Consider the following 24368-nt stretch of genomic DNA (forward strand, 5'->3'; position numbering starts at 1 on the left):
ATGGCTTCATATATCATATTCCTTAGAAGACCAAACAGGAGTGAGGTTAGCAGCATTCTTCCATACAGCTTAACTAACTATAGCAGGCAGCTTTAAGCCTAAAATAGTTGCTTGCTTCTCATTACATAGCATAGCACACAGCAGATCACACTGGCATGTTGACCCTTTTGAGAATTCAGTTTTAAGGGATTAATGTTTGACACAACAAGGACACAAACACACAGCGAGGTTGTTTAAGACTCACGTACTGAAAACAGTGGTGTATGTATTTTAAAACACGTATATTTTGTTTTTATGTGTATCCTGAAAGACTATGGGCCTGATTTGGTTCAGCAGCAGTTTTGATGACACGATGAAAAAGCAGTGCACTGGGCAATGAATTATGACCGTGGAAGTGCATGCACTAATCATTTTATCATGTGCTAAAAGCCATTATAAATCTGGCTCATTGTTAGTGTTTGATGCTGCACTTGCTATATGAAATACCGATTCAATAATTAGTTAGTGGGATGCTGGGAAGGAAACTACTAGGAGCCAGATATATGTGCAATTTAATTAATACCTCTAATCAGTACATATTATATGTGATTTAATCCAGCTGGGGTGTGTAATAAATGTTTGTAACAATGTTGTGTGATTAAAGCCCAATGATAATAACTACAAATTTCTAATAGTACATTTCTAATCACATATTTATGAGCAGAGTTTGCTCGCAAATTTCATGCAATAAAGCTTAAGGCTTGTGTAAAAAGATTGGAGATCATTATAGATTATGCAGTGATGCCACATTCAAGGCAAAGCAAGCTGTCAAACCCAAATCTAAAATCCATACTTGAAAGCCTAAAAGACTGAAATTGGACTTAAATAAAAGTGAGTCTTTTAGCAGCAAAGCACAGACCCCTTTCACTCAAATCCACACACAGAATTTCATCTATTCTTTTCCTTCAGCCAGTCTGTTTATCATTTCTTTACTTTTCTTGGTGACTCCTCCATCTGGCTTTATCTCCAGTTTGCTCACAGAGCTTTTCTTCTTGGCAGGTTGGGTTCCAGTGTTTGACCTTTTAGCTTTACTTGCTGTTTTACTATGGCTTGTCGTCTTTTTGGGTTTGGAGTGGGGCACACTGGGCTTCTCTGGCTATAGGCACAAAAATCAGATATTTGCACATCAGCTGTCATCACAAAGACATCTGGAAGTAATATCTTAAATTAATAACCACATACAGGATGTGTAATGTAAACATATTACTTGCATTAAGCCTTCTGATTTAAATACAAGCAACCTGTTTGTTTGTTTTTTTTGGTAAAACATCTTTGTAACGTGATGACATACTTGTATGATTACACACACACACACACACACACACACACACACACACACACACACACACACACACACACACAAAATAAAAAATCCATCCACCCTTGGTAAAGCTAAAAGGGACCAAAAACATCACAAGGGCAGGCAAATGTTTCCTGTCATGTGGGTGAGTGCAGGCGGTCAGATATAAAGCTTGTGGGACCAAGAAAGATCACATGAATGTGAGTTGGATTGTGTTTATCCAACCAATAACTGATTTATTCTGGTCAGGCTAAGTTTTATTTTAGTTGAAATGACAAATTTGTATTTATATTCATGAGAAAATATCACAATCAGGTACAAACAAAAATTGCGGGAACGGGTGGGACCCAGTTAAAAACAGCCCAGCACACACCTCTGCTTTGTGTTTAATTAGCTGAATCTTAAAAATCCTAAAAATATACACACAGTACCAGTCAAAAGTTTGGACACACCTACTCATTCATAGGTTTTTCTGTATTTTGACTATTTTCTACATTGTAGAACAATACTGAAGACATCAAAACTATTAAATAACATCTGGAACAGATATGGAATTATGTCATTAACAAAAAAGTGTTTAAAAAATGTTTCATATTTTAGATTCTTCAAAGCATCCAGCATTTACCTTGATGGTGCTTTGCACACTACTGGCATTATCTTAACCAGCTTCATGAGGTAGTCACCGGTGGTGCAGTGCTTTTCAATTAACAGGTGTGCCTTGTCAAAAATTAATTAGTGAAATTTATTGCCTTCTTAATGTGTTTGAGACCAAAACAGTAAATAATAATAATAATAATAATACAATAAAAAACCCTATTCAATAACTATAATCCATATTATGTCAAGAACTGCTCAGCTAAGTAAAGGGAAACCACAGTCCATCATTACTTCAAGACATGAAGAAAAAACACTGAATTAGAAGGTGTGTCTAAACTTTTGACTGGTACTGTATATATTTTAACAAAACTACACGTGTCACAATAATTGTCACCCCTGCTTCTTCTTGTTTTTAATACTATGTGCAACCTTCCTTTGCTGCTGAGTCTTCTCCTATCATGGTTGAATATCTCCAGATCTTCCAGGGTCCTATATCCTCTCTTGTGGACTCTCCTCTTCATCTCACTTCACAGGTTCTAAATAGGGATACAGGTCAGGGGACTAGGGTGGTTCTGTCGAAAGCGTGATTCCACGGTCATTTAAGCATTTCTGTATGGATTTGGATATTATTTTGGATCATTGTCCTGGTAGAGGCAACGAGAGATTGATTGAAAACCTCTTGGAGCATCATGGGGGGTGGCATGGTCGTGCAGTAGTTAGCATTGTCGCCTCACAGCAAGAAGGCTCTGGGTGTGAGTCCAGTGACTGATGGGGGCCTTTCTGTGTGGAGTTTTTATGATCTCCCTGTGTCTGTGTGGGTTTCCTCTGGGTGCTCTGGTTTCCCCTACAGTCCAAAGACATGCAGTTAGGTTAACTGGCTACTCTAAATTGCCCATAGGTGTGTGTGTGTGTGTGTGTGTGTGTGTGCAGAAAGGAACTGGCCACCCTACTGCTGCAATTCTGGCCAAGTCAACCAAACATGGTTCGCCTCAAGCCCGGATCGGGTTCGGCAGTGACGACAACGACGGAGCATCATGGGGTCCATGATGCTACGTATCCCAACAATGATCTTAGAGTCTCAAGAGCAAAAACAGCCCCAGATGAGCCTATATCAAAATCAGCCCTGAATTCATTATCTGATGGTACTTTAATTGCAGCAAGAGTACAATTAAGTTACTGATGTCAGCAATTACATGGAAGTCCTTACGACACACTGATTGACACCAGTGCTGAGAGAAGCCATTGATTTGAAGAAGAAGGCCTTCCAACTAGTGCACATGGACGACTACAGTAAAAACAGTTGCGGAAGTGAAAGCTTGAGCATGAGAGGAGTTTGGAGAGGCCATGGAAAGACTTTTGGTTGGCCTAAAAGATGTGCCTAGCAAACCGTTCATTGGCTCATGAGAAGGAGATGAGACCATTCACAAGCTTTACTAAACAAGTGTGGGGGAGTGTTGACCTTCACTGAGGATATTATAGAGTAATTACAGGAGTACTTTGAGGAGCTCCAGTGGACATGCCTTTCCTTCAGGAGGCAATACCAGAAATATCTGGTGTTTTTTGTTTTTTTAAAAAATCCATCTAGAATTGCTTCTTTAATGTTGAATGAAGATCTTATTACTGGGGCCAGAGGCTGTGTTCCAGGTATCGGGTGTATAGGATATAAGTACAAGTATAGGGTATAGCTGTGACCACAGATGGCTGTGGCATATTCGAAACTTCTGTCCTGGATCCCCAGAAGATAGGGTGAACACTTCAATTGAGCCACTTCGGAGCCCCATAACAAAACTGTTTAAGGTGACTGACTTTGTCAAGAGTATGTCTTGTTAATCTACGTCCCTATCCTCATATATGATCCTGAGCTGCAAATAGTTACTGAAAGACACAACTCCAGGTGGTTGCTGGGTTTACTCATCATGATAGGGTGAGAAGCCCAAAAATTCGGGAGAGCCTAAGAATAGAGCTGCTTTTTCTGAGTATACATGTGATAAATAAAGGCTGCTTCTTCTAAAAAAAAATCAGTTGGAGACAGTTGAGTTGGTTTAGGCACCTTGCAAGGATTAGATATGTCCCACTGGATAGAGACACTGGGGCAGACCGAGGACCCACTGTCGAGATTATATCTCACAGATGGCTTTGGAACATCTGGGAATCCCCAGGAGGAGCTGGAATCTGTGGCTAGGGCTAGAGAAAATGGGCTGACCCTCTCAGTTTGCTGGCACAATGACCCCAACCAGGAAAAGTGGAAGGAAAATGAATAAATAAATGAACCAATGGTTTAACTAATTAACCACAAAAGCAATTCTTTTGACCACTTTTACCCATTTTTACCAAGGGTGCAAATAATTCTGGATTTACTGTAAATGTGGAATAAACACAAAAGTCCACACAGAATAGTTCTTTCATTTTATATCATTATTCTGTTAGTGTTAGTGTAGATATGGCAGTCATTTGAGTTAAGGTACGGGGCCCTATTTCAACATGCATTTGCAGATGACATTTTCATCGCAAGAGAGATTGGCTGTGCTGCATGTGCTATGTAAAAACTATTATGAAATATCTCTGAGAAAAAAAACTACAGGGTAACATCTGTAAAAATTAATGAACTACTACAGAAGAGCAGGACTGATAAATATTAGTAAATCCATAAATATCATCTCTTTTTTAGATGTGAATTATTAAAGTTATGTGTGCTTAATTAATTCTTGCGCTAGTCATTTGCATTAAAAGTAGGAAAATAGGGCCCATTCATAGTGAATATTGCTTTTGTGACGTGCAAATAAAGGAGTGGTCTTTTAATTGTAAAGTTGAGCATTCATAAAGTGTGCATTCAATCCTCCCGCATAAGTGCTAGCATTAAGTTCAATCAAATTTATCAGCACACATTACTACTTGCACATCCATATCAGTGATCCAGCAATTATATCTCAGTTAACTACTGCTAAAACCATCCATTTGTTAACCAGTGGTATCAGTGGTACCTTCCAGTGGTAACCACTTTACCATCCATCCATCAATCCAACCACCTAGTATAAAAAGGATCAACCTATCTATCCATTCACCAAGGAAGGAATAAATTGACTCTGAATCAATCCATTCTTTTAGTTTTGTGTTTAAAACTGTGAGATTGTACATTTAAAGCATAAGCAGCATATTAAGCCACTATAACCAGTTTTGGGTTGTCACGTTTGCGGGGGGATTGAATTTGACCCACAGCAAAAGGTCTAATCATCTTAGCCATGGTGTTGGTTTGCTGAGGTGCTTCATGTCCTCCATGCTTTGTGTATGAAACATTTGAAAACCCCCACACCTGACTAGAACAGACTTACAACCGAACGTCTGTCACTGTCTGAACAGCCCTATGAGGATAAAAAGATGGGCTGCATAAACACATCTACACACATATACAGCATTAGACTGACATACTGTATGTGCATACACAATTCCACACCTAGTTTATACTAATTAAATACAGTGGATACAAAAAGTCTATATACCCCTATTAAAATTGCAGGTTTTCTAATGTGTAAAAAACAACCAAGATAAATTATGTCAGTTATTTTCCTACCTTTAATATACAACCCCAAATCAAAAAAAAGTTGGGACAGTATGGAAAATACAAATAAAAAAAAAGAAGGCAATGATTTCAAAATTTACTTTGACTTGTCATTGCAGACAGCATGAACTCAAGATATTTCATGTTTTGTCAGGTTAACTTCATTTCAGTTGTTAATATACATACATCCATTCCTGTGTTTTAGGCTTACAACACATTCCAAAAAAAGTTGGGACAGTGGCAATTTAGGGCTTGTAATGAGGTAAAACAATTAAATCATGATATGATTTGAAACAGGTGATGTCAACAGGTGATTGTAATCATGATTTGGTACAAGATCAGTATCCAGGAAAGGCCTAGGCTTTGAGGAGCAAAGATGGGTTGAGGATCTCCAGTTTCTCAAGAAATATGTGAGAAAATTCTTGAAATGTTTAAAAACAATATTCCTCAAAGAAAGATAGGAAGGGATTTGGATATTTCACCCTCTATGGTGCATAATACTGTATCATTAAATGATTCAAGGAATCTGGAGAAATTTTGGTGCATAAAGGGCAAGGGCGCAAGCCTTAGCTGAACACCTGTGATATCTAAACCCTCAGACAGCACTGCATCAAGAACTGTCATTTGTCTATAGCTGATATAACCACATGGGCTTGGGATTACTTTGACAAACTTTCGTCAAGTACTACAATACGGAGTTACATCCACAAATGGCAGATAAAACTTTACTGTGCAAAAAGTAAGCCTTATATTAACTGTGTCCCTGAGTGCTGTCAGCTCCTCTGGGCTCAGAGGCATCTGGGATGGACAACCACACAGTGGCTGTTTGTAATATACACCTTGCAGTACAACCCAGACACATCATCAGTGATGTAACCTGGGGTCATCAGGTGTTTCGGGTCTTTCAACATCATACACCCTTGTCCAGGCGACCCAGCCAGAGATGATCAGTCCCCGACTTGTGTCTGGGTAGTTTGTGTGGTCCACGGATCGCTCCATTTAATCCACAGCCATCTGGATGCTTTATCCACAGCATCTATGATGTCCTTGATGGCTTTCTTGTTATGCAGTCCTCTGATCCCCAACAGCTTCAAGGCTCTGGAGAGTAACTGGCCAGTGAATCCACGGCAGCTGACCTCAATGGGGTAGCAGTAGGTTCTCCATCCCTTGCTCCAGCATTTGGCCCTCTTTCTCTCGAAGGCCTCTACCATCTGGTCTGCCAAGGGCACAGTCAGTTCCAGCAGGACCACCTGCTTTGATGCTTTGGACATAAGAACAATGTCCGGCCTGAGTGTGGTCACAGCAATGGTGTTGGGAAACTTGAGCTGTCTCCCCAGGTCGACCTTGAGTTGCCAGTCATGGGCTGTCGCCAAGAGCCCCCTGCTGTATTCTTGTGCTGTTGGGGCTTCTCTCTGGCTTTGACAAAGGCAATAGCATGCTTGGCTGGTTCTTGATATCTACTCAAAGAGATCCCTGTGCTGATAACCTCTGCTATTGCCCTCAGCACCTGGTCATGCTGACCAGTGATAACGGCCCTCTCCCAGGGCTTTTGGGCAACTGCTGAATACATGCTCCAAGGATCCTCTTCCATGGCACAGTGGGCATGCTGGGTTTTCTGCCAGGCCCCAGGAAAGGAGATTGGTTGGGCTGGGGAGGACCTCATAGACAGACTGGATCAGGAATTTGATCCAGTGTGGCTCAGCTTTCCACATCTCTGACCATGAGATCTTCCGGTCCATCACATGCTCCCATTGAGTCCATGCCCCTTGCTGTCACATCCTGACCATCTTGCTGGTGTGAGTCTCCTCCACCCCTGCATGAATTGCTGGCGTCTTTCCTTTCCCTGGGCCTTGTTGTATGGTGGTCTTGGGATGCTGCCCAGTCCTGCCTGACCTGATGCTACTGTCCCCACCAGCACTCTGTGCTGCAGCCGCACTTCAGCCTGGTTGACTACCTCCTGAGCCCTACACTTCCTAGCAGTAGCCAGAGGAGCCATGGCAGGATGCCATGCTGGTAAATTCAGGCTTTGAACTTTCTTGGGAGCTCTGACTTGTCCACCGCTGCAAGCCAAGTCCCCAGCTCTTGGCCAGTTTCTTGAAGAGCTGCTGTATCCCTCACTGTAATGTTGAAAGTCTTTCCCAGACTCTTAACTGATTTCTCGAGGATTGATAGGATCTGAGCTCCTCTTAGGTAAAACCAAAACTTGTCTGTTGCTTTCTCCTTCCTCACCACTAAGGATCGGGACTTGGCTGGCTTGAAATCCATCCAGGCCCAGCTGATGAGGCATTCGAGTCCTTGAAGGATCCATCTGCAGCCCGGAACTGATGTTGTGGTCATCATCAGGTCGTCCATAAATGCTCTGATGGGGGGGGCTGCTGCACACCTGACTTGATGAGTGGACCTCTGCATTCCACCTTTGCTGACGACAAGCTTGTTCATAGCCAAGAAAACAAAATCACTGAGATGGTACACCCAGTGATTATACCCTTCTCCAGTTGATGAAATGCAGATGTCACTGTTCTGGAGGTGACTCTCAAACTGAAGCAGCTGTAATAGTCCAGAATGAGGTCCCTGATCTTGTCTAGAACATGGTGTCGCACAAGCAAGGTCTCCACCAGCTGTCACTGTAGCTGGTGTATAGGTGTTTGTCAATCTCCTCCTTGGTACATGCAAGCTGGCCATTGCGCTTCTGTCCAAGGATACGCCTGGTAAAGCCAAAGGGATTTGCAATGAAGGATGTGTTTCCGGGCTCTCTCCTTGCCTCTCCTTCTGTGCCTTGATGGAGGGTTGTGAGCCTCTTCCTTGTGAGGTCATGGAGCTCTGCCAAGCCAGCTTTCTCCTCTTCTCTTGCCTGCTTGAACTGCCGTCTCAGCACACAGAGCTCCTGCTGCAGCTGGCTGACCTTTGCCTCTTGTCGGTTTGGCCCGCCGGAACCTTTGATCGAACATTGCTCCTGCGTAACCAAATCTTTTAGCTGCTATGCTGCTGCTGATGGAGCACATTGTCAGCAACCTCCAGTCAGCATCCCCTCTGGCTGTAACTTCAAGGATCTGGTCCACATCCTTGTTGAACTGACACCACTCCCTCTCCTTGTTAGCAGCAGGCCACTTAACCCATTGATGTTCTGAATGCCTGACTTGGGGAAAGCCTTGTGGGAGGGTCTTGGCACTGTGGTGTGATTCCGAGCCGGGCTCCTCCTGCATCTCACCAGGTGCTAGACCTGTGCGTTGCACCATAAGGTTTCCCGTCATGCATTTCATTGTGTTGAAAAATGTTATGGTCAGATGAATCAGTATTCCAGGTCTTTTTTGTATGAAATGGACCCTGTGTGCTCCGGACCAAAGACGAGAAGGACCATCCAGACTGTTACCAGCAACAAGTCCAAAAACCAGGTTGTGTCATTGTATGTGGTTGTGTCAGTGCCCTTGGCAAAGGTAACACACTTTTGCGATGTGCAGAAAAGTATACTGAAATTTTGGAGCAACATATGCTGCCTTCATGATGCCATCTTTTCCAGGGATATTTCACCAAACAATGCAAAACCACATTCTGCACACATTACAAAGGCATGGCTGTGGAAGAAGTGAGTGATTATCCCCTCTGTCACCAATAGAGAATGTGTGGAGAATTTTGAAATCAAAAATATGACAACAATGACCCTGTACTGTTGCACACCTTGAGATCTGTTTGCAGGATGCATGGGACAAAATAACATCCGAAATGCTTCATCACATGGTATTTTCAGTCCCTAAACATCTTTTAAGTGTTGTGAAAAGGAATGGCAACATTAAAAAGTGGCAAATGCTTTACCATCCCAACTTGTTTTAAGTGTGTTGCAAGAATCAGAATTGAAATGTGTTTATTAAAAAAAAAATAATGAGGTAAAACATCAAAAAATGTGTTGTTGTATTGTTTTTTGAGTGCAATACAGTTCAAAGATTACTGTATTTACGAATCATTGTTTTCAGTTTTAATTTCAACATGCCATCCCAACTTTTTCTGACTTGGGGTTGTAATGTCACAACCAACAAAATTCAAGTGAAAGACAAATACAAACAGGAAAAAACTAAAGGAAAAAACTTACAATGACCTGGTTGTATGTGTGTGCACGTCCCTTAACTAATACTTTGTTAAAGCACCTTTTGCTTGTAACAGTACTCAGTCTTTTTGGGTAAGAGCATATCAACTTAGCACAAATGTTTCTTCATCTTCAGCTGTCTAACACTGGCCTGCAGGTTTTGTGCCAAAATAGAATGGTATTTAGAAACATCCATGATTGCCAGTTGAAAAGAAGCAGCCCCAAAGCATGATGCTACCACCACCATGCTTCACCGTGGGTATGATGTTCTTTGTGTGATAAGCTATCTTGTTTTTGCTCCAAAAAAATATTTTAGAATTATGCTCCCAAAATTCTACAATGTTGTACTGATGTCTCATCAGACAATAGCACTTTTTGCCACATCGGTTCAGCAAATTTGAGGTGGACTTGGATTTTTTCCCCCTTTTGTGAGAAAGGGATTCCACCCCACAGGCCTACAGATAAGTGAAGAATATTAGAGATCGCTGTCCTGTGCAGGGAGTGGCTAGATATTCCTGCAGCTCCTTCAATGTTGCCCTAGGTCTCTTGGTACCCTTTTTGATTTCATCTTGCCTTTTGTCAATTATTGGGGGGTGTCATGTTAATGATAATGTCACTATGATGCCCACTTGTTAATGATAACCTTCACGTTGTTCCATGGTATATCTAATGTTTTGGAAATTCTGCTGTACTCCTCTCCTAATTGATACATTTTTAACACTGAGATCTTGTAAATGCTTTGTACATTCTTTATAAACAATGTCTTCAGCAGTTGGATGAAACCAAGAAAATCCTACAGAAACAGCTGAACTGACTATTGATTGACTACTGACTACAGTATACTGATCATTTCCAGAAAAGTTGGGATATTTTTCAAAATGCAATAAAAACAGAAATCTGTGATTTGTTAATTCACATGAACCTTTATTTAACTGACAAAAGTACAAAGAAAATATTTTCAATAGTTTTACTGACCAACTTAATTTCATTTTGTAAATATACACAAAGTTAGAATTTGATGCTTGCAACACACTCGAAAAAAGTTGGGACAGAGACAAAATAAGACCGAACAGTTAAAGGATATTCAAGTAACACCGTTTTAGAAGATTCCACAATGAGCAGATTAAGTAGTAACATGATTGGGGATAAAAGTGGTAACATGATTGGCGACTTCATGGCACCCCTCGAGGCAGACGTGTTTGCTCGCTCTGCTCTTGAATGCCAGTTTTTTCTTCTTTTTTGTGTATTTTCTGTTTTTTTCTGCCATACACAAATGTCATGCACTGCTAACATATAACAGACAGGCAATGCTAAACATCGCTAACACACATTGGAATTTACTGGCTTCATTGTTCGCTCCCGCAACCATCACCAGCCCCAGGAAGGCCCTGAAGCACCGGGCCCGAGTGAACATGCTGACCCCAGGAGAGTGCTCCGGAGACAGCGATGCAAGCGAGGCGGGGGGGTCCATGCTAGGCTAAAAGCTCGTGATAGCTGACCACCGCTACCCAGCCTCCTGCTAGCCAACGTGTGGTCTCTGGAAAACAAACTGGACGAATTAAGAGCCAGAATCACAGCTCAGCGGGAAATAAGAGAGTGCTGCACTCTAGTTTTCCCGAGACCTGGCTCTCAGACAAAATCCCAGAATGCGCCATTCAGCTACAGACTCACTCTGTACACCGAGGAGACTGGATCGCAGCCTCCAGGAAGGCTAAAGGGGGAGGTGTGTGTGTGTGTTTATTAATAACTCTTGGTGTGGAGATATACAGACTGTTTATAAGCACTGTTCGCCAGATGTGGAGCTGTTGCTGCTGAAATGCTGCCCCTATTATCTCCCAAGGGAATTTACTGCTGTGGTTTTGGCCACTGTTTACTCCATGGCAGCACTCAGTAAACTCCACGATGACATCAGCGTGAGAGACAGCTCATCCTGACGCTGTTTTTATCATCGCTGGTGACTTTAATCAGTGCAACTTATGGACTGTATTCCCTAAATATTATCAACATGTGGACATCCCCAGGGCGGCACGGTGGTGTAGTGGTTAGCGCTGTCGCCTCACAGCAAGAAGGTCCTGGGTTCGAGCCCCGGGGCCGGCGAGGGCCTTTCTGTGTGGAGTTTGCATGTTTTTCCCGTGTCCGCGTGGGTTTCCTCCGGGTGCTCCGGTTTCCCCCACAGTCCAAAGACATGCAGGTTAGGTTAACTGGTGACTCTAAATTGACCGTAGGTGTGAGTGTGAATGGTTGTCTGTGTCTATATGTCAGCCCTGTGATGACCTGGCGTGTACCCCGCCTTTCGCCCGTAGTCAGCTGGGATAGGCTCCAGCTTGCCTGCGACCCTGTAGAAGGATAAAGCGGCTAGAGATAATGAGATGAGATGAGATGGACATCCCCACCCATGATAAGAACACACTGGACCATGTCTACAGCAACATATACGGTGCATACAGGGCCGCCCCCCGCCCCCACTTTGGACACTCGGACCACATCTCTTTGTTCCTGTATCCGGCCTACAGACAAAGACTAAAACGAACAAATCCTGTCACCAAACAACTCAAACTCTGGAGCCCAGAGACTGAGAGCACCCTTCAGGACTGTTTTGCTCGGACAGACTGGGATGTGCTTAAAGCTGCAGCCACTTTGGAGGACTCTTCTGTCAGTATACAGGACTATGCTGAGTATGTGACTGGGTACATCAGCACATGTGTCTGCAACATTGTGCCCACCATACAGATCAGGAAGTTCCCCCAACCAAAAGCCCTGGGTAAACAGTCAGGTATGACGCATGCTGCGTGCTCGCTCTCTTGCATTTAGATCAGGCAATGAGATGGAGTACAAAGCGGCAAAGTACTGCCTGAGGAAAGCCATTACAGTGGCCAAGAGGCAGTACAGAGAGAAGCTGGACGGCTTCTATTCCACTGCTGACCCCGGGCGAAGGTGATGGGCCTGCAGTACATCACAGACTACAGGACCACCACCAGCACCATCAGCTCCACAGACAGCCTGCTGGATGACCTCAACACTTTCTACTCCCGCTTTGAGACCACCAGCTACAGCACAGAGAGGAGGCACACACACACCTGGACCACCCAACCCCCCTCCCCCCACCAACAGTCTCATCAGGCCAGATACGCAAAGCTCTGAGGGGGATCAACCCCAGGAAGGCAGCAGGACCAGACAACATCCCTGGGCAGGCCCTCAGAGTATGTGCCAATGAGTTGGCTGATGTTTTCACCACCATCTTCAACCTTTCCCTCAGCCAGGGCACCATTCCCTCCTGCTTCAAGACCACAACCATTGTCCCTCTTCCCAAGAAGAGCCCACCCACCTGCCTGAATGATTACAGGCCGATAGCACTCACTCCAATCATCTCAAAGTGCTTTGAGAGAGTGGTACTGGCCCACATTCAGAACAGCATAACGGAAACCTTGGACCCCCTGCTACTGCCCAACAGGTCCACCTCAGATGCCATCGCTGCTGCCCTCCATTATGCCCTCTCCCACCTGGAAAACAAAGACTCTTATATCAGGATGCTCTTTGTTGACTACAGTTCTGCCTTCAACATGGTCATCCCCCACAAACTCATCCATAAACTGTCCACACTTGGTTTGCACCCCACCCTCTGTGACTGGCTCCTCGACTTCCTGACTGGCAGGCCCCAGACTGTCAGGATTGGTAATAGGACTTCATCCAGCATCATCACAAACATTGGCACCCCACAGGGATGCATCCTCAGCCTCATCCTCTACACTCTGTTCACCCATGACTGTGTCGCCTCCCACAAGGACAACATCATCCTGAAGTTCATGGACGACACCGCAGTGACAGGACGTATCATTGGTGGTGACAAAATGGCCTACAGGAGGGAGGTGGCCAGTCTGGTGCCATGGTGTGAGGACAACAACCTCACCCTCAACACGGACAAGATGAAGGAGATAATAGTGGACATGAGGAAGGAGAGGAGACCTCATCGGCTACTGTTTGTCTGGGAGCTTGAGGTGGAGAGGGTGAGCAGCTTCAAACACTTGGGTGTTCACATCAGTGAGGACCTCACATGGACATTTAACGCCACACAGCTGGTTAGGAAGGCTCAACAGCAACTGTACTTTCTGAGGAGGCTGAGGAAGTTTAGTATGTCACCCAAGAGCCTCAGCAACTTCTACAGCTGCGTGACTTGAGAGCATCCTGACCAACTGCATCACTGTGTAGTACGGCAACACTACAGCAATGGACCACAAACGCCTGCAGAGGGTGGTGAAGACTGCTGAGAGGATCACCAATACTCCACTACTCTCTCTGCAGAGCATCTACCACCACAGAGTCCACAGGAAAGCTGCCTCCATCCTCAAAGACCCCACCCACCCCCAGCACGGACTGTTCACACTCCTACCCTCAGGCCAGAGGTACAGAAGTGTGAAATGTAAGACTGTCAGACTAAAGAACTCTTTCTTTCCCACCGCCATCAGACTCCTGAACAGCTGACAGGAGTCTATAACCATGGACTACCTCCCTGTAAACTGTCCTTGACCGTTTACATCTGTTTACATTTGTTTGCACATTACTGCCCTTTTTGCTGCTGTTCCTTGACTGTTTACATCTGATTACATTGTTTGCACATATTTGCACATTACTGCCATTTTGCTGCTGTTTCCTTGACTGTTTACATCTGGTTACATTGTTTGCACATTCGCACATTACTCCCCTTCTGCTGCTACGTATGATCATTGCCTTATTTTTGTATTACACTACCTATTTTGCACTACATTTACAACCCCGATTCCAAAAAAGTTGGGACAAAGTACAAATTGTAAATAAAAACGGAATGCAATCATTTACAAATCTCAAAAACTGATCTTGTATTCACAATAGAACATAGACAACATATCAAATGTCGAAAGTGAGACATTTTGAAATTTCATGCCAAATATTGGCTCATTTGAAATTTCATGACAGCAACGCATCTCAAAAAAGTTGGGACAGGGGCAATAAGAGGCTGGAAAAGTTAAAGGTACAAAAAAGGAACAGCTGGAGGACCAAATTGCAACTCATTAGATCAAATATTGCCATAGGTTATTAACATGACTGGGTATAAAAAGAGCATCTTGGAGTGGCAGCGGCTCTCAGAAGTAAAGATGGGAAGAGGATTACCAATCCCCCTAATTCTGCGCCGACAAATAGTGGAGCAATATCAAAAAGGAGTTTGACAGTGTAAAATTGCAAAGAGTTTGAACACATCATTGTCAACAATGCATAATATCATCAAAAGATTCAGAGAATCTGGAAGAATCTCTGTGCATAAGGGTCAAGGCCGGAAAACCATACTGGGTGACCGTAATCTTCGGGCCCTTAGACGGCACTGCATCACATACAGGCATGCTTCTGTATTGGAAATCACAAAATGGGCTCAGGAATATTTCCAGAGAACATTATCTGTGAACACAATTCACCGTGCCATCCGCCGTTGCCAGCTAAAACTCTATAGTTCAAAGAAGAAGCCGTATCTAAACATGATCCAAAAGTGCAGACGTTTTCTGTGGACCAAGGCTCATTTAAAATGGACTGTGGCAAAGTGGAAAACTGTTCTGTGGTCAGATTAATCAAAATTTGAAGTTCTTTATGGAAATCAGGGACGCCGTGTCATTCAGACTAAAGAGGAGAAGAACAACCCAAGTTGTTATCAGCGCTCAGTTCAGAAGCCTGCATCTCTGATGGTATGGGGTTGCATTAGTGCGTGTGGCATGGGCAGCTTACACATCTGGAAAGACACCATCAATGCTGAAAGGTATATCCAGGTTCTAAAGCAACATATGCTCCCATCCAGATGACGTCTCTTTCAGGGAAGACCTTGCATTTTCCAACATGACAATGCCAAACCACATACTGCATCAATTACAGCATCATGGCTGCGTAGAAGAAGGGTCCAGGTACTGAACTGGCCAGCCTGCAGTCCAGATCTTTCACCCATAGAAAACATTTGGCGCATCGTAAAACGGAAGATACGACAAAAAAGACCCAAGACAGTTGAGCAACTAGAATCCTACATTAGACAAGAATGGGTTAACATTCCTATCCCTAAACTTGAGCAACTTGTCTCCTCAGTCCCCAGACGTTTACAGACTGTTGTAAAGAGAAAAGGGGATGTCTCACAGTGGTAAACATGGCCTTGTCCCAACTTTTTTGAGATGTGTTGTCATGAAATTTAAAATCACCTAATTTTTCTCTTTAAATGATACATTTTCTCAGTTTAAATATTTGATATGTCATCTATGTTCTGTTCTGAATAAAATATGGAATTTTGAAACTTCCACATCATTGCATTCCGTTTTTATTTACAATTTGTACTTTGTCCCAACTTTTTTGGAATTGGGGTTATACCTTTATTTTGTACTACACTGGGTGTTTTTGTTGCTTTTGCTTTTCTCTGCTTTTATTTTTGCACTATATTCCCTTTACTTTGTATTACTTCTTCCGCCTATTTATTTATTTGTAATTGGCATTCATGGTGGACAGCAAACTAAGAATTTCATTGTGCAAGTGGACATGTCCTTACTGTGCATATAACAATAAACACTTTGAACTTGAACTTGAAAAGGAGCAAAGGCTCAGTCTTTGCAAGCAAGGATGGGTCGTAGCTCACTCCTTTGTGCCAAAATTTGTGAGAGAATTGTTAGTCAATTCAAAAAGAAAATTTCTCAACGCAAAATTTTAGGCCTTTCAAAATCTACAGTACATAATATTGTGAAAAAAATTCAGGGAATTCCGAGACATCTCAGTGGATAAAGGGCAAAGTTGGAAACCACTGTTCAATGTGCATGACCTACAAGCCCTCAGGTGGCACTGCCTGAGAAACCATCATGTTAATGTGACAAATATAGCCACATGGGCTCCGGAGGACTTTGGAAAACTTGTCACTTAACACAGTCTGCCACTGCATCCAGAAATGCAATCTGAAACTTTATTAAGGAGGAAGCTATTCATCAATTCTATGCAGAAATGCCGCCAATATCTCTGAGTCCTAACTCTTCTCAGATTAACCGAAAGACAGGGGAAACGTGTGCTGTGGTCAGATGAGTCCACATTTCAGCTTGTTTTCGGGAAAACCAGACGTTGAGTTCTCAGTGCCAAAGGTGAACATAACCATCCAGTCTGTTATCAGAGAAAAGTGCAAAAGCCAGCATCTGTAATGGTATGAGGTACATCAGTGCCCACAGCATAGGTGAGTTGTATGTGTGTGGGTGTACCATTGATATATTAGGGCATATATTTGGATTTTAGAGGGACATCAAGGCAACATCTTTTCCCAGGAAGTTCAAGCTTATTTCAGCAGGACAATGCCAGAGCTCATTCTGCACGGGCTACAACAGCATGGCTTCATAGACACAGAGTGCATGTGTTTGACTGGCCTGCTGCCAGTCCAGATTTGTCTCCTATTGAGAATATATGGCACATCATGAAGAGGAGAATCGGACAACAGTGACCATGAGCTGTTGGGCAGTTGAAGTCTTGTATCAAGCAAGAATGGACAAAAATTCCACTTGTAAAACTGTAACAATTAGTACCCTCAGATCCCATACAACTGAAAAGTGTTATTAAAAGGAAAGGTGATGTAACACAATGGTAATAATGCCTCTGTCCCAACTTTTTTTAATGTGTTGCAGGCATCAAAGTCTAACTTTATTTGCATTTACAAAATACAATTAAATTGCTCAGTAAAACTACTGAAACTCTTTTCTTTGTACTTCTGTCAGCTAAATAAAGGTTCATGTGAATTAACAAATCCCAGGTGTGGCAGCGGGGGCATGGCCAAGCAGCAGTCTGTGAATGGGGGGCGGGGGCGGGGTAAGTGGCTAAGTCATTCCACCTGCTGTCAATTAATGTGTGTGTGTATGTGTTTGTTACAGGGATGGAGCATTAAAGGAGGGAGAGAGCAGAGAAAGGGGGCTCCCTCCCGACCACAAGGCATGTGTGCGTGTTGAGTGAGTGAATGCTGAAAAGCTGGAAAAGTCAAATAAAGTGTTTGTGTGTGAACATCAACTCTCGCCTGCCGTGCTTCTGTGCTCCCGGGTTTCGACACCACTGTAACAGTTCCTGATGTGGGTGGAGCACAGAAGCACGGCAGGCGAGAGTTGATGTTCACACACAAACACTTTATTTGACTTTTCCAGCTTTTCAGCATTCACTCACTCAACACGCACACATTCCTTGTGGTCAGGAGGGAGCCCCTTTTCTCTGCTCTCTCCCTCCTTTTATGCTCCATCCCTGTAACAAACACATACACACACATTAATTGACAGCAGGTGGAATGACTTAGCCACGTACCTTCCCCGACCCCGCCCTCCATTCACAGACTGCTGCTTGGCCACGACCCCGCTGCCACACCAGGTTTTTGTTTTTATTGCATTTTGGAAAATATCCCAACTCTTCTGGAAATGGGGTTTGTATGTATGCAGTACTCCCCGTATTTGTGGTTAATTGGAATTACTTCATTGTTGACAACTGTATGATAATTACTTTTAAACCTGAGTTTGCTTCTGACTGGCTAAATCTGAGCACAGTCACATACTCCATTATAAAAGGGTGCACAGGTTATTGTAAGTCTCCACCACCACCACCACCAACAACAACAACAACAGCCCCCACCCCATGCTTTAACACACAAACCTGCAGTTTTAACAGAGTTGTGTAGCCTTTGTTTAACCACTATATTTGCTAAATCTTAATTATTGGACAGGGTTTGTTTTTCACAACAGTGATAATAGAAACTTTGTAATCTCATCAGAAAGAATCTGAAAGACATATAAATCTACAACTTTAAAGGAAGCTTTTGGCATAGAGCCTATAGCAGGCCTTCACTCAGAGATGGCTTGAACTGTCATTACACTGTTTAATAAAATAATAAAAATAGTCTCAGTGCAATACACATAATATTGAGTCAGGGATAACTGGTATAAATAGGCTAGCAGGGCTAAGACCTCCATCTCATTCAAGGAAAAAAATACACTATATGGGCAAGATTTTGTGGACAATCACACCCATACGTGGTTCTTCCCCAAACTGTTGCTGCAAAGTTGGAAGTACACAATTGTTTAGGATGTCTTTGTATAAGAGGCCTATCCCATACATGTTCCAGCATGGCAATGCCTCTATGCACAAAGCGAGGACCAAATGAAGACAAGGTATGTCAAGGTTGGAGTGGAAGAACACCAGTGGCCCGCACAGAGCCCTGACCTGAACCCCATTTAAAAACTTTGGGATGAACTTGAAATCTCCACAGCCATGTTCCAAAATATAGTGGAAAGCCTTCCCAGAAGAGTGGAAGTTATTATAACAGCAAAACGGGACTAAAAAGCACAGATGGTTGTGATGGGCAGGTGTCCACAAACGTTTGGCCATATAGTGTATGTAAATATAATATTTAATTCTCCTTTGTGTCTAATTTCTTGTTAACAAAAGGCTTAAAGTGGATTAGTTTTTATCTTTGTGTAACCAATCACCACCAGTATTCGCAAGTAAAAATGCACAGTAGAAGTAGTAGTGGTACGAAGAAGTGCAACTGGGGCTGAGTTCTTTCTCGCCCAGTCTGTAGATTTACACAGCCTATCGCTGACAAATGATTAGACAGAGTGAAGCACTCACTAGACTTTGTGTCTAGATTTAATATTGTGACAGACTTGATTACTTTGATTAGATCCAGTAAACACCCTGTTTGCAGTGGCCATTAAAGGTGTCCTGACTGTTGGACTGATTGTACTACTTGCATACCTTGCTGGGTTCTTTAATGCTGGGCTCATTGTACAGGCTGCGTATCCTGCGGCGCTCAAGCAATTTGTTATCTGTGGCCTCTGGTTTTGCCTGCTCTCCTTTATAAGTGGCACTGTAGCTTGTCTCCAAATTAGCCTTCTCCTCCATTGCCAGTTTGTACTGTGACTTGGCTTTGATGGGTTTCACTGGCTTTACATCAGTATACGCCTTGAACTCCATCCTGAAAAAGAGCATCAGAATCAGTGTATGTTTTCTGACTTTGACTTTTTCAGAGTAAGAAACATGGCAGGAAGACCAAGAACAACTGCTGCAGATTGTGAGACTGTGGGTCTTAATTTATCAAAATGAGTACAGGATATGTGAGAGCTTGACACAAAAGTAAGATTTAACCTTATTTTTGTATCAGGTATTACATGCCCAAGTACCTCGTATATCTAACAGCTTCCCTTTTTTCTAATTGGATGCAATTTTTCATCACACAACAACAGCTTGAAGTATGGGAGTCACAGATTAGAGTTTGCATACACTGTGAGTAAAGTTAAGTGAGTACACTGGTTTGTGTTCCCTAGAACAGTGGTTTTCAAAGTGGGGGCCGCGGCCCCCTGGGGGGCCGCCAGGGGGCGCTAGGGAGGCCTCAGAAAGTTGGAGGGACGATAACAAAAAAATTGCGAAAAAAATATATACTTTTTAAAAATAATAATTATTAAATATATTGTAATTAGTTTTTTAATCATTATTATAAAATATTATTATTAATAATAACACATCATATCGAAACGTTTGCCATGCTCATCTCTCCGATTGCCTGTGATGTTGCGGTTTGTGCCATTTATCAAGCTGCTTTGCTCCTCAAGTTAGCGTATTGCTAGCGCAAAATGGACAGGTTTTTGAAGAAGAGACCGAAGGAACAAACCAACAGCCCTGCTGTGGAGGACACTGCTGCGAAAAAAAAACTAAGAAGTCCTGGCCAACTACAATCCGAAAATATGAGGCAGCATACATTAAGTATGGCTTTACAGCCATACAGAAAAATGGCCATGATTGCCCGAAATGTGTCCTCTGTCTGGAGACCCTGTCAAATGAGTGCTTAAAACCTTCGAAACTTCAGCGTCACTTGGTACAAAAACATCCAACAGATGCCGAAAAAACAGTAGATTTCTTCAGACGCAAAGAAGAGCATTTGTTCAGGCAATCTGCTGCATTCACCCAGCAAGCTACTGTCCCCGAGCGGGCCCTGAAGGCATCATTTTTAGCCTCGTACCACATTGCTCGTGCTAAAAAACCTCGCTCAATTGGAGAAGATTTGATTTTACCAGCCACCAAAGACACTGTCCGAGAATTGCTTGGTGAGGATGCTGCCAAAAAAAATCGATGCTGTCCCACTCTCTGATAACACCGTGAGCCGACGGATTGGTGACATGGCTCAAGACGTATCTGCTCAGCTGTTGGAGCAGGTGAGAGCCAGCGAATACTTCGCACTTCAGCTGGATGAGAGCACAGATTTATCCAATGAGGCCCAACTGCTTGTGTACATCAGATTTATTTCACAGGAAAGATTTGTGGAGGAAATACTATTTTGTAAAGCACTTGAAAGAAGAACTACTGGGGAAGACATTTTTCAAGTATTGGACGATTACATCGAGTCTAACGGATTGGACTGGACCCGTTGTGTGGGGGTGTGTTCGGACGGAGCCGCGGCAATGACCGGGAAGATCAGTGGAGTGACCGCTCTCATTAAGCAGAAGGCCCCGCATGTAGTGGCCACACACTGCATGCTCCATCGCGAGGCACTGGTCGCAAAAAGGATGGATAACGAGTTGAATCAGGTACTACAGGAGGTTATACAGTTTATTGTTCAGTGCGAAAATATTTGTGTTGAAAACATGTTAGTTAATAATATTCTTATGCTAAACAAATGTAACAATTATTGAATATTGAATAAAAGTAAGAGAAAACATTCTAAAAGTTGATGTTTCTTTACATATTTTGTAGCATTGTCTGTGGGTTTGCAAAGGGGGTCCCCGGCCAGAAGCTAATGCTGTTTGGGAACCCCTGCCCTAGAACAGGCATACATAGCCTACTGTACACAGGAGGAATTTTAAAAAGACAAGTGTATGTGAAGTGGGGTGGTCAAATTTGTTTTAGTTAACTTATGTCATAATATATTTCGTTATTACTGCACTGTGTTCATAGCTGAGCTGGAATGAAGGGAACCATGATGGATGTTAAAATTGCAAATGTAATTATTCAGCTGTGATATTCTGATATTCTCTGCTAAATATTACAACAAACAGAACATTAATGCAATTTAATCCACTGATGGTGGAGAATAAAACAAATGATTCGAATATCAGGTTTTCAGGTTTTACTGACTAACAAAATGCATGTCAAAGTATATGAGAGTGCTGAAATATTATACATCCTAGCGAATGATTCAAATAGCTGAAAGTATAAGGTGAAACAATTGGCTAATAAATTATATATTTTTTTATTTTACAAAAAATACTACGCCCTACGCGTTTGCATAGGGCTTACAGTGCTGCTGTCAGTATCTTATCCCATCACCTCTGCACTTAAACCCAATTTTGCTCTTCTGAAAAAAAGTATAACCGTTTTATTATCCTAATGTTAACTTTACACAGCAGTCCTTGTTTCTCAGTCTGCGCAGAATAGAAAGCTTCACAGGCTTGTGCACAATGGAGCCTTGCGCAAGAAACGCATCTTGTGTTCATAGCATTAGAAGGTGGAGAGGGATAAGAGGATAAGTGTCAATACACCTGTTCTTATTTAATCACGTGTATGACACACTAAAAAATGTCTGTAGAATTAGCAGTGAATTTATGTAAAATCATGACATGAAAAAACTGTAAATACAAAAACAATGAAGCAGTGTGTAATTTACATCAATATACTGTAAAACTCCTCACCAAATACCACTGTTAATTTAACAGTAAGAATATGTTGAATTGATCATATTTTTTTGTAGAATTTACAAATTGTTGTAGTTTAAACACAGACAAACTGTAATACTAAAACAGAATGTGATAGTTAAAATTACATCATTGCCCTGTTAAAAAAAAAAAAAAATGTCAGTAGAGGCTCTCCGGCACATTTCGTAAAACTCTAAATCAAATAAAAATATCTGTCTAGTTAGTACATCATTGCTTGTAACCATCATTTTGGAGCCACAAAAACCAATAATCGAGAACACTCGGAATTCATTCCTACATGCTTTTTATTGTACAATGAATATCCGTAAAATTAACAGTTATGTATTGAATACCTGTAAAGTTTACATTTAGTTATTATTAATTGTACATGGAATCCCAGTGAAATGTACAAGTTATTCTGTAATGTTGTTTACATTTCACTGTATTTTTAACAGGATTATTCTGGCAACCACACCTGCCAGTATTTTTCCGTAAAAAGAACGGATTTTTTTTTTTTTTTACAGTGTGATTAAATCAGTGATGTAGTGCAAACTTTTTCACCTGTATGAGCTGCCTGTAGTTCCCTCCTGCTTGATCTGCCTGTTTAGAGCATCAGCCACTGATCTTCCTCTGGACCCCGCTCTCTGCGCTTTCTTCATCTCTCCAGTCTCAGCATCCTCCTCTTTCTTCACCGGTCTCTTCATCGTCTCCTCCTTGGCAACTTCTTTTTCTTTGACTCTCTCCTCGATCTCGCACTTCTCCACGCCCGTGTCCGGTTCTGACGTCACGTGCTCCTGCTTCTGGCTCTTGCTCTCGCCTTTGGGGATCCACGGGTGATCTCCGCGTTTCTGAACAGGCCACGGTTTATAATCTTTCCGGTACTGCGTCTCGTTATCGAACGGTGTCTGACACGGGCGGTACTCGCTTTTGGGTTTGCAGCTCGGTTCCGGTTTGACTCTCCATGCTTTGAAGTCTTGGCGCGTGACGGACGACCCGCGCGCTGCTGAAGATGATGCTGCAGCAGCCGACTCTTGCGGCGCGGTGTGGGCGGGCTCTGTTTCTATGGCGACCGCGCTGGGATGATGGGATTGCGCTAACGGGCCCGGTTGCGGATGGAGGTGCCGCACCTCGGCCACGTCCGAGTACTTGGTAAAGACGAGCGGCACGGCGATGTCCGCTTTATCCAGCTCGCTCCAGAAGCGGTTGATGCAGCACGCGCGGGTGATGCAGGGCCACGCCATGCCGAAGAGCTGCAGCAGAGCTTTATAACCAGGAAAAATGAGGCATCGGTTTCCTCCCCTCTCTTCTTTAAATGGATAAGAGCGCCACTTTTCCTGCTGTGATGGATTTCTCCTCAGAAGGCCAAGCCAGTGAAATCTTGCGGACTGGTCCAAAAGGCTACACAAGGATTTTTCCCCTTTTACTTACCCACAGTCTGTTCGAGCAAAAATAACCCCAAATAGTTGTTTTAAAGGCCGGAGGAGTATGAGCGCAGCCCCGCCTGGTTGTGGAGGATTGCTGCGTAAAATCGCCCGTCACCTGCAGCCGGCTGCGGCTGGACAGCAGCATCCACAGGCCACGCCCCCAATTTAACCAATTCCTGTCCGAGACCATATAACACGAAAATCACATGTTTATTAACCCATCCGTTCATTCTGACCTGCGCTTCAGTGCGTTTTCACAGTGTTACAATCTCTTAATAATAGGGATTGGAATGCATCGGGCTGTGTTAATAGTACTGGCTTTAGATGTCAATATCTATCTATATGAACTATACAGACATATGTGCAAAAGTCTTAGGCACATGTAAAGAAATGCTGTCGACCAAAAATGGCTTAAAATAATGAAATAAATGTTTCATTATTAAAAAAAAATACTATAAACAGTGATCAATAAGCCATAATAAATGAAACAAAGTCAATATTTGGTGTGAGATGACCCTTTGCTTTAAATTATATATATATATATATATATATATATATATATATATATATATATATATATATTATAGTAGGCTCAGGTCCAGTGAGTGCAGTTTTATGCGGAAATGAGCTGTAGGTTTTACTGAGCATCTTCCAGAACCAGCCCTAGTTCTTCTGGACACTTTGA

At 42.8% G+C, this 24368-nt stretch overlaps 1 protein-coding gene across 1 annotated transcript; it reads right to left on the minus strand.

The window, feature by feature from the left end:
* Positions 1–903: 903 nt before the first annotated feature.
* On the minus strand, positions 904–23753 carry map6b (microtubule-associated protein 6b). The gene is made up of 3 exons (XM_060898040.1): positions 22821–23753; positions 19330–19549; positions 904–1135 (listed from the first exon to the last, which is right to left on the minus strand). Exons 1-3 carry the CDS (start codon positions 23498–23500, stop codon positions 932–934), a joined length of 1104 nt encoding a protein of 367 aa, XP_060754023.1. The 5' UTR covers positions 23501–23753; the 3' UTR covers positions 904–931.
* Positions 23754–24368: the final 615 nt, after the last annotated feature.

The sequence above is a fragment of the Neoarius graeffei genome, chromosome 17 (assembly GCF_027579695.1).
Source record: "Neoarius graeffei isolate fNeoGra1 chromosome 17, fNeoGra1.pri, whole genome shotgun sequence".
Classification (NCBI taxonomy): domain Eukaryota; kingdom Metazoa; phylum Chordata; class Actinopteri; order Siluriformes; family Ariidae; genus Neoarius; species Neoarius graeffei.

Excerpts from the sequence above, each read along its gene's own strand:
- map6b (XM_060898040.1), bottom strand. The coding sequence starts at position 23,500 with ATGGCGTGGCCCTGCATCACCCGCGCGTGCTGCATCAACCGCTTCTGG. Across the intron at positions 19,550-22,820 it reads ACTACAGGCAGCTCATACAG|GATGGAGTTCAAGGCGTATA; the intron begins GTGAAAAAGTTT and ends GCTCTTTTTCAG. Across the intron at positions 1,136-19,329 it reads GCATTAAAGAACCCAGCAAG|CCAGAGAAGCCCAGTGTGCC; the intron begins GTATGCAAGTAG and ends TTGTGCCTATAG.